This window comes from Parasteatoda tepidariorum, chromosome 3 (genome assembly GCF_982258835.1).
Source record: "Parasteatoda tepidariorum strain Cologne lab strain chromosome 3, Ptep-v5.0, whole genome shotgun sequence".
Taxonomy (NCBI): Eukaryota; Metazoa; Arthropoda; class Arachnida; order Araneae; family Theridiidae; genus Parasteatoda; species Parasteatoda tepidariorum.
Genome location: NC_141757.1, coordinates 4284943 through 4296713, shown reverse-complemented (window position 1 = coordinate 4296713; position 11771 = coordinate 4284943). Strand labels below are relative to the sequence as shown.

The following is an 11771-nucleotide window of genomic DNA, read 5'->3' as shown; positions in this document are numbered from 1 at the left end:
ACTTAAAGTTATTCAGGTTAATTTTGAACATGCTGAGTTGATATTTGAGAGTTTTAAATTATGCGCAATGGAAAATAATCAACATTACGCGATTATCTTACGAATGCAGGTTTTCCATCAGCGAAAGTGAAAACGAAACTAAATTTCTGTATGCAAGCTTGTAAGCTATAAGCTTAATACACATTGTTTTAAGAATTAATTTTCAGTGAGGAATTATTTGCGTGGCATCAATTTGTGTTTCAAGCGGCATCATGGCGGTCTTGAGCAGAAATGTTCCTGTATTTAATGTTTACTCTTTTTAAAGTTATGAATTTTCAAGGTTTTTTTTTTAATTTTTTTTTTGTTAATTTAAGTAACTTTTAACTATAAAAGGCATTTCCAAATGTTCTGTTTTTCACTTTGGAAATGTGTGATATTTGTGCAGACGTTCTCGAACTGCTCCAAAGATGTATGTTTTTAAGTTTATTTTGTAAATATTGAATTTATATTTAGTTATGACTTTCTTTATTTGTGCTAAAATAATCGTATTTATCGTTAGCGTTCAGTTACATAGGGTTGTGATGCAAAAATATCATAAAATTTATGAAAATAATCTAACGCATATATTGAGATCTCAGATATTTATGTAAATATTTTTTAATTTTCAGTTTTTATCCTGGTTGTTCGATTGATTTATTAAACTAGCATTACATTGTTGATCGATTATGTATCAATAAGTCTTAAAATAATTATTATTTAAAATTTAATTGTGTAGTTCGCTTTTTTCAGTCTTAAATGCTATGCTAAGCATAATGTATTTACAACTGCTCTGCTTCAATGAAGAGTTAAATTAGTGTAGGGAAGCCACATCCTTTTTGATTTAAGAGAAGACAAAAAAGAAATCAATCTATGATGTTATTTCAAGTTATTTGTAGCAACTTCCTCAATATTTCGGATAAAGAGTTATCTTCATATTATAACTATTTTAATGTAAATTTTTTTTGTATATTTTGAAAGAATAATTATATATAAATTTTAATATTATTGATTTGGGAATTGATAAATTGAATTATTATTTTATGATATAGATTTTGAATGTATATAACTTATTAAAAATCCTCAAATTTTATTTGTGGTGATAAATCTTCAGGTCTTCCACAACTTGTTCTAAATCTTTTTAATATTTATAAATTTGAAATTATTTAAAAAAATTTGATTGTTAAGGATGTGACTGATACAAATATCAAAATTGCCTAGTGGCCAATTAGTTTAATACGTATTTCAGTGAATTATTTCAGAATTTATTAAAAGAAGTTTTTTTTTAAATCTATGTTCCGTGAATTATGACGTTTTTGAAAAGATTCACTTTTTAAAGACTGTGACTTCTAATAGTTATGACTAATGCAAATTAATTTTTATGGAAGTAACACTATGATTTTAAATTAGATTAGCTTTGCTCTATAAAAACCATAAATATGTGGAAGATTACGAAAGGAAAACTACTTATAGTTAAGAATAAATAGTCATAATGATTTTATGAACATATTGATAAGCTAAAAAGAATTTTATTGAAAGATTTTTTGAGTATAACTATTATTTTTTGTGCATATTTTTTGATAAAATAAATGAGAAAATATAGATTTTTATTTAGCAAGCATGTCCTGTTTACCATGAAATAAGAAATAATCTTCATACTTAATTGTTACATAGTAGATTTACAATGCCACAAAGAACTTTATTATAAGGAAAAATTAGAATATTAAGTATTTTTCTTTAAATCAGTTATTAGCTCAGCTAGTACTCCCTGTGGCTGAATCGTGGCAACATTGTTGAAAACGTTTGCTTCTTGCAGAAAGAGTTTTCCTTGGGAAGTCAAAAAGTTTGATTTTCTTTTCTGAAGAAATTTTCATTCTATTTTTTATGTAGTTATTAGGGGAGAGTGGCTAACCTTGAGACACTTTTTTATTTTCATTTTTTATTATTTTGATCAATTTTTTTTATTTTGATCAATTATTGTCAAAATTTTACCTGGTATTCTTGTAACATTTGAAAACATTTTTAACTAGGTTTTGATTTTGTATCTGTCATAGAAAAAATTTTAAAATTTTTTTTAGTTACCTTGTTATTTGTCCCAAGGTACCTATTTTGTGAAAATTAGAAATTATATTAAAGAACCAACACAAAAATAAAATTTAAGGAAAAAGTATTTTGTGAAGGTACCGCTAAACGGTAGTAAATTTGGTTTGGACAGACCCCTGAACACGCATTTAGTAACTCCCTTTCAAAGAGTCCGACTTGCATGATTTCATCATTGATCTATTTTATCATTAGTTACTACGGTTTTCACGATTTTTTAAAAATTATTTTTTCAATGAGACTATTTACAGAATGCGAAAAAAGAAATAATTAGAATGCCCCCCCCCCATCCCACAAAATGTGAGAATATCGATCATAATGTTGAACAAAAAAATTTTTATGTATTCAAGTTATATATTTTATTTTAACCAAAAAGTTATAATTATTATTATTTTGAAGTTGACTTTTCTGTTACTTTAAATTAGTAGCATGTATATTTGCTATTTTTTAAAGTATCTCCTAGAACGATATAAGCATTAGAGAAATATGTCGCACAAAGCCCAAAACAATACTGACATAGGACTAAGTAAAAGACACGTACAGGACAAGACTCGTGGGTTTTACTGTCCTTAACTGTCTTAAGGTGTCCAAAACCTTGAACTTTGGTAAAAAGTCAACTTTGGTAAAAGGTAAAAATTCTATATGTGTAACCATTGTACAGATAATAATTACATATATCAATAAATATTTGATATTTTTTATGCAATTTACTTCAACTTACTAAAGGAAAATAATGTAATAGAATAGGAAAAGGTTTATAATTTTTGAAGCTCTACAATTCATCAAACAACAAAAGTGAATACCTTATCCTTTAAATATAAATATGCTTTTAATACTGATAAATTATGTTTTTGCATAAGGATAGATAATGCAATATTAAAAATAATAATAATTTTAAAAAAAATAATAATAAGGTTGTTTAAAGTTAACCGTTTATTTTTCACAATATTTTTTTTTTAAAAATGTTATAATTTCTGCATCACAGGATGATAAAAAAGACATCTATTTAAAAAAAGAATTGTTTTTAATGAAAGTTCAGAAATTTTTTCGAAATCATCACATACCAAGTGCATTGTTGAAAGAAATACCAAATATAGTGAAACCGCAACTGCCAGGGGATACAATTTTGAAGAGCCAGTTGGCTTATATTGAGACTTAACAGAAAAAAAGTCAAGCCTATCAGCATATAATTGAGGAAAATGAGCATCTCATTGATAGGGACATAGCAAATCTTATAAATAATTTCAATTTGTTGAATTAATCTAAAGATTTAATGTTGCAACTATAACCCATTGGTGATGCACTAGAGCGATTGCAAAGTGACACTGTCATTTTAGATGAAGTATGCCATGCTTGTTAACGCCTATTAAAGAATACAATTTACAACTCCGTCTTCAAGAAGTTTCAAAGCGAATGGCTCAAGCAATGAAGTATTTCATTTCATTACTTTGCCTATTTATTAAACCCTAAATATAATGGAGAAGGCTTGTCTGATGTGCAAAAAGAAAGTGCTCAGTAATATTTAACTGACAAATTTCCTTAGTACATTTCTCTTTTGATTGCTTTACGAAGCTGAAGTGACATCATGTCCGAAAACTTACTTCACACAATATTTTTTGTGCTGTATATTATTTATTACAGCAACCTAATCTAGAAATGAAACAAGAATTTGAGGAGCCCTATTCGTGTGGTTTCGTCGTCAATGTTTTTGTGATAATTACTACTACCAATTTCATTATTATCTTTGTTATAGTAATGATTATTTACAAAATGTGAGAATGTCACCCATAATATTACAATAAAAAATTATTAACTGCTTTATTAAAAAAAATATAGTTTTTTTTTTTTTTGTAAACATAGCGCTTTTGTTATTTTAAATTTATAGCATAGATATTTGTTAAGAGTATCTTGCAGAAAGATATTAGTGCTAAAGAGTTTCGTTGCAGATAGCTCGAAAAAATTTTGCTACAGGGGTTTATAATTTGTAAAAAAATTTGGATAATTCACAGCTTCAATAATTTTGGCTATATTTTATAATAATATAAATCATAATTATAGCGTTATATAATGCAAGTATTGTAACAGATTTAATGTTTTATAAATGACAAAAAAGAAACTGGCCCTCCAATGGCAGACTAATCCAATGACAAAAAAGAAACTAGCTCTAGGTTTTTTGACACTTTTCCACAGGTTTCTGATGTCATAAACCCAACCCTGCATTTCTATCGTCTTGATTGTTTGACATGTGTTGCAAATTCTTTTATGTGTAAAATTTGTAATATATTTAATGTATTTAATATTTATATTGCAGATGAAAATGAAGTTAAAAAAGGAGAATTGCGAGTCCTATCTAGACAGGAAATGAACCATTTCTGTACATTTCTTCAGAATTGGATTCAAAGGTATCATCATTTATCTTTTTGTGCCTTCCTCATTTGTTACTTTTGATGAAGGAAATGGTTTAATATTAAAGTTTATTTCTCTGGAAATATGAATAGAAGTGTGGTTCCTGTGACAGAATTGCAGTGACATTGTCGTAACGAAGTTTATGCAGAAAGTTTTTTTTTTTTTTTTTTTTTTGAGAGGTAACAAAAAATAAAAATTTTTTTCTACAGTAATTTACACGTAATATTTGAATAATGCATTTAGATATTTATTATTTTTTTTGACATGCTCAATTTAGGTTGATAGCATCGTAAATCGGTGTAATGTTTTGATTGTATTTTTGGCAGTTATAGATATTGATTTTCTTGTGGATTTTAAATATATTGATATATTTCAAATAATATGGAAAATTCGAGTCGTGCATTTGAGTATTTACTTTTTACAGCAATAATTTTATCGAATTTTTGATAGTTATCGCTATTGATTTCTCATTAGTTTTTAAATTCAATATTTTTACACGATATTATTTACTACAGTGGTTTCCAACTGGTTGCCCGGGGCCGTATCCGGCCCACGTTGCCTTTTTTTGTGGCCTGCGAACTAAAATTTATTAGTTGTCATTTTTTTGCCGACAATTTTCATAAAAAATCTATATGGGTTTAAAATACTTTTCTCATTAATGAAAACCTAATTTCTTCGTTTCTGTGAGATTTATGATACCAATGGTGCAAAAAAAAATTTTTTTCTCAGGTTTTGCATCGAAGAAAATATTTATTCAGATACAAAAATAATCGTGTATGTTGCTCTTTTTTTTTAATTTCTTTTCTTTCTTTTTTTTTGTATTTTGTGAATATAATTAAGCATGTGTGTATCAGAAATTTTCTCGAAGAAATTCTCCGATTTAACTTTTTGAAACCACTCATTTTGGACGAAAATATTTACACACACATTTGTATTTTTAAAATGTAAATATCTGTTCTCTTTTGGTTGCAGCAGACAAACTTCAATTTTGTCTTTGAACATTTTGTGTGCTACTATGTAAGTTTTAATACCAACCTTTTCAAAGTTTTATATCTTAACAATTGCAAATGAATCTGTTGCACATTAATTGTTTAATACATGGGTGCACGTTAAAGTTCTTGCAGCCTAAATTTTTTAATATGCAATTAAATATTTTTAAAAATCTATTTCTTATTTTAATTTACTTTTATTCAATACTTTTTGTCAATACTTTTGTTTTGTACAACTTGGTAAAAATCTGACAGTAATATTTAATATTCCATCAAACATAAAAGAGTCCTACATGAAATTTTGATAAACTTGCAGCCCGTCATTTGATTTGTGTTTTTAATTGTGGCCTTCGGTCTCATGTAAGTTGGAAACCCCTGATTTATTACAACAACCTAATCTCGAAATGAAACACGTATTTGAGGAGTCCGATTCGCATGATTTCGTCGTCAATCTTTTTTTCGGCAATTAGTACTACTACGGATTTCATGATTTTTGATTATGTTTTTTATAGTGATGATTATTTACAAAATGTGAAGAAGGAGATAATTTGTGCGTTCTCTCCTTAGCAAAATGCGAGAATATCACCTATATTAGAATATTCAGAGATGATTGTACTCCGGAAATCCGGATTTTTCACTAAACGAGATCAGGAAGGTTCCGGAAATCATTGATCACATTTATGTATAAAAATTCTTGTATATTTTATTTAAAAATATTAGAACTAAAATTTATGCTTGGCATCTCATTCATTTGTAAATATTTTTTCTGATAGAATAATAAATGTGATGAAAGATAAAAGTAAACTTATACATAATTATTAATTTAAATTATGTTGAATATAATTCATTTAGAATGTCATTATTTGAAAATATCAATAATTTAAAATTTATAATGATATTAATTTTTTGAAATGCGTCATCAATGATTTTACTCGAGAAATTTTCTGGATTTTTGAGTTAGGCTCACAATCACCCCTGAATATTACATGTTCAATTAAATAAAAATATATATAGTTTTTTTTTTGTAATCACATTTTACAGAAATTTTTGTTATCTTAACACACACATAACTTTTTTTGTTATTTTAAATTAGTAACATATATGTTTGTTATTATTAAAAAGTATCTTACAGAAAGATATCAGTGATAGAGAGTTTTGTCGCAGATAGCTCGAGAAAATTCTGCCATTGGGTTGTAAATTCTAACAATATATCATCTATCAGAGTGTGCTAAAAGAGTTTTTTTTTCCTATTTCAGGCAATGCACATGTTGTTTCAAGGACCCTAAAAACTTTGATAGATTCAATTCGGTAGTGCAAGGATTTATTTTGAACATTATTGAAATACTGCAACAGATTGTCAAAGATGTTAAATCTTTGAAATATTCAGAACCTCACCCCAATGACGCAATATCTAGTGAACATAAAAAGTCTGATGGGAAAAATAATGAGAAAGACTCAAAAGAAAAAGTTAAACTTAGTTCCTTACAGGAAACGGAAAAAGAATCAAAGAAAGCGTTAGTAAACAAAGACTCTACTACGAAAGATGTGCTGAGTTTAGAAGAGAAAGAAAAATATATTTGCATTTTCTCTAAGGTTTTTCTCCTTAATTTTCCTTTATATGTTGCTTTTAAACATAGTATGCAATCAAAATTGGATGTAAGTATAGATATATATATATTTTATCTCTTTTAAATAGTTTAAATTGATGTTTTGATTGAAACAATTTTTATTCATTATATAAGTCTAATTTTGAAATATTGTGATTTGTTTCATGTTTTATAATTGTTGATTTGAGTTTGGTTGTTAATGTCTCACCTTGATTCTCCAACTGAGCATATATACCAAATGTAATATTTTATGAAAGAAGTTTATGGTGTGTCTACCACTACAAGAATACTATATAAGATTATATTTGCTAAATATTTTTTCAAATAGAATTTTGATGTTTTTCCAACAAAGTTTATGTTTCCCATGTTGATAGCTGGTAAAATGTTTTTTTTTCTTCAGATTTTTGATTTAACTGGAGGATGTTTTAAATCTTTTATTAGTATTCATTAATAATAAAAGATTATTTTTGTTACATTTCCCTTCCATTTCAAGGGAGTAAGTGCCATTTTTTTTTTGTAGAACAGGAGGCTGTTCTTTCGTTTAAATAGAGGAAAAGATCAGGCATTTTGTATACCTTTCTGCTCATTTTAGTATTTATTTTTAACGGCAACTGCTCGGCCAGTTCGGGCAACTACCACGTGCATTATTTGTGCTGCCCCACTTGACTTCAGGCAGGAGAAAAATAACGTTTCTTTTTTGTAAAGCCCGAGCTGAGTTCATTTCTACTTTAGGATACTTAATTAACTATTTTCCTAATAGATGGCATTAGTGGTCCTAGTTTTTCACCGATTACGACTTCAGTCGAGGGAGGGAATTGTGGGTGGGGGTTTGGGATATACTATACTGTAAAAGATTTGTAAAATTAATGTATTGAGCATCATATTATTGTGTTTTTATATTATATTATATTTTGCTTCATAATTTCATTAAACTTGCTCTAGTTGAATAAGATGTGTGTGTAATCCATTACTTTTTATGTGTATATAAAAATTATAAATACAGAAGTTATTACATTCAAAATTTTATTTTTGTAATAAAAAACTATTTTCTAACTTTTATAATAATATGAAGAACAAAATTAAACAGTCAAAAAAAAAAAAAATCAATTTTTCTGAAATATGTCACATACCCAAACATAATCTCAATGTGGCTTAATTGCCTGAAAAATTTTAATGTCTAACTATATATTTACAGTCATTTAATTTTAAATTTTAGTTTTTTCATTTAAATCTTACAATTCAATGTATTTATACAAACATACGATTATAAAATATATTTATATGGATTTATTGCATTAACTTTAAAGTATGAAACTTGCAATTTGAAGTTCGTAACATTGGTAAATAATTTAAACGAAAACAACCTTTGATTTGTTTAATTTTTATAATGTTTCAAAGACAAGATTTTCAATTACAAAATTCAAAATTACATTAAATTGCTCTCCCAGAGTCCCGCAGTGAACTGATCGTTAAGCAGATCGCCAAAGTCAAGCATCACAGGCTATGATCAATGTGCGGGTGGGTGACCAGTGGAGACCGAAGGTGTGCGGTATTGGTCCTCGCTAAACTGTTCTACCGTTAAGTGCTCGACTTCTCATGCAGGTCGTCGGACTGCCGAAGAAGGGGTGCCATCCCCTCTGCAGAAAATCAAAATAATTTAAAAAAATAACTTATTTAAAAACAAATTAAAATTAAAATGTGAAAATACTTAAAATTTAGATTATTTATAATTTATTGATGCTCCATTTTTCCGTATTTCCCATTTTGGAAATTTTCGTCGCATATTATGCAATATAGTGGTTTGCTATATTCAGCATTGTCACAATTCATTCAACCATAGTCTATTTTGGTGTTCTGCTGGTGCATAGCGTATGAAAACACCAATCATTTGATGAAATACTTGCGAGTTCAAATATGCGTCTATAGAGCTGAATTCGGAGAGATTCGTGCAACTCTGCTGCATTTTGTAAGATATTCTTAATTCCAGTGCTCATTTTACACCTTCTGATATCGCGCCGAATAATCTCTTGATCTTTTTATGATTGCTAATATAATCAAGAAAAAGAGTTCTTTGTCAGAAAGTGGTTATTTTATCATGCTCATGTAAAGTCTTTGAAAATCATTTTGCATTTTGTTATTATAAATAGTGCTTAAAAATATTTTTTGAATTCTTAAAATGTGCTTATTTTTTGTGGAAATATTTAACTAAACATCCAGTGATTTTACTAATTATCGAAATCAAAATGTCTGTAACAAGATTTAAATTCATAGATCTTACTCTTTAGTTTGCTTCTTTTGGGTAAAATTACAGCCGGATTTTTAAATTTTGTTTAAACTTTTTCTTTCAAAATAGAAGAACGAATGCTTTAAAAAAGGAAATGATTAATATGTGAATAAGCTGGAAATGAATAAACATAGCTTAATAAAAGTTATAGTATATGCAGGATTTGAAATTTTTCTGAAGCTGTAGTTTCTTCTTGTTTTTAAAAATTGTTTTTCAATTTGGAATCTTATTTACATATTTTAATCTTTTTCTCTGTGATTGTTTTCTGCCTTAAAGTTAATTTTTGTTTCGAAAATATAAGTAAAATGTTAAACTTATTGTAGTGCGTGTTATTCTCCCCACTTTTAATTTTCAATACAAAGAGCATAGCTGCCAACTCTACTAGATTTTGTCAGTTTCTCCTAGTCTACTGATTTATTTAAAATTGTCATAGTTTTTGTATATTTTAGAAAATTCCCTAGATTGAGTAAGTTTCTTAAAAAAATCCCTATTGAAATAGAATTTTTGTACAGGTTATTGCTTGCTTAAATATTTAAATAAGTATTGCTAATACATAATGAAGTAAACCTCATTTATATAAATCAGTTCAAAACTTTTTTTCTTCTAAAATGTTCAGTTTATTTTTATTCAGAACTCTCTTTTTAAATTTAAAAAAATTCTTATAATTATCTTTGATGAATTAAACGCGTATTAATATTCGAAATTATGAGTAAACACAATACATAACATTTCAAGTTATGTTTAATGCCTATCATAACTGGAAAATATTGCAGTTTTTCTGTTTTGATGACTATAAAAATCCCTGAAATTCCCTATATGATAAATATTTAGTTTATTATGCAACAATTACCATGATATTTGTATTTCTAAAATCTATTGGAATTTTTCCTATCTATGTTGGCAGCTTTGCCATTTACATTATTTTAATGTTTTTCTCTTTGGTTGTTTCATGTCTTAAAGTTAATTTTTGTTTTGAAAATATAAGTGCTGAACTTAATGTAGTATATATCATCCTATTACCTTGGAATTAATTTTTTTTTCTGATTTAAAAAGAATTTGATATTTCCAAAAATTTTTTCCTATCGCCATTATCTCTTATTAATGATGTTTTGCTTTTAGGAAATGGAAATTCCTGTCTACTTGTTTCGAAATGTGTGTTTCTTTAGTGATAAAGGGGGTTTAAAGTTGCTTGTTGCTTCCTTTGAAGGTACTGATCCAGAAATTCTCCCTTTGAGCTTAGCACATGCACTATCAACCCTTGTTGCTAATGTAAGTATTCTTGTTAAAGTGTCACAGGTGATTCAGTTATAGCTTTTTTCTTTCTTTTTTTAGAATTTTTAGCTTATTTTATCATCTGTCTGCTGACTATAGCTGAATGCAGACTTAATGCAATGATTTTATCTGTGTAGTGTATCTACCACTACAAAAATACAATACCAATTCACTAGTATATAAGACATGTTAACTCTATTCTATGAGGGAGTACCTTTTCATAGTGGACGGTTGATGTGGTTGATAACTACTATATCCCCCAGGGTGCGTACAGACTCCTTATACTCCTTAGAAACTCCTTGGAAATTAAAAAGTCTCCAAGGAGTACTAGGAACTACTTAGATTTCTAAATTAGTCCTTAGAAACTCCTTAAATTATTGTGTTGCATAGATGAACTTACTAAGTACGCTGATGAATTTTTGCTGTCCAAACAGGGAAACTGAATTGTATGACTTAGCTGTCAAAATCTAATAGTTTAAGAAAAACTTTAAAGGAAAAAAAATTGAATTGCAAGAGTTAGAAGAAAAAAATAACAGCAAATAATTTAATTTTACTTGTTACAAGCAAATTTAATTAATAATTTACTGTGACTTTTTTTTTGGGTATAAAATGCCTTAGATTTTCTTATGTATTGAAATTTAAAAATATAAGATTGGTAGGTTTTTATGTTAATCTTTAACATCTGTACTTAAACAAGATATATTAAAATATTTGAAACTGGAAAATGTATTTATGTGTAAAAGTGATAACTTTATTTATTTTTCTTGATAAAGTTTGACAAAGTCAACATTTATTTCAACATTTATAACAATATGCAAACTATACATTTTTGTGAGTTTCTTATAATAACTGCTTTTTAATTTAAAAAAAACTGTCTAGTTATCTTTTGCACGAAGTTTTTTAATTTTTGATGTCTTTAAATTTTTGGACTCCTTGGATACTCCTTGGAAAAATAATTTATCAATTTCTGAAATTTATAAATTAATTAATAAAAATTAACGATTAAACTCAGAAGTTACTGAAAGATAACTGTGATATTTTATAGTGTGATTTTTTTCTGCACTAGCTCTCTTAACCCACTTGCGGTTAAGGAAATGG

The 11771-nt window shown here is 27.3% G+C and overlaps 1 protein-coding gene across 7 annotated transcripts in view; it reads left to right on the top strand.

Moving 5' to 3' along the window:
* The first annotated feature begins 221 nt into the window (after positions 1–221).
* The window catches only part of puf (ubiquitinyl hydrolase 1 puf), a 183010-nt gene continuing 171460 nt past the window's right edge, over positions 222–11771 (top strand). For all 7 annotated transcript variants that reach the window (XM_087158629.1, XM_087158630.1, XM_087158626.1 and 4 more), the window contains exons 1-4: positions 222–448; positions 4427–4517; positions 6767–7166; positions 10521–10670. In XM_087158629.1, coding sequence (XP_087014755.1) covers positions 406–448; positions 4427–4517; positions 6767–7166; positions 10521–10670 — 684 coding nt within the window. In that variant the 5' untranslated portion in view covers positions 222–405. The remainder of the gene's footprint in view (positions 449–4426; positions 4518–6766; positions 7167–10520; positions 10671–11771) is intronic.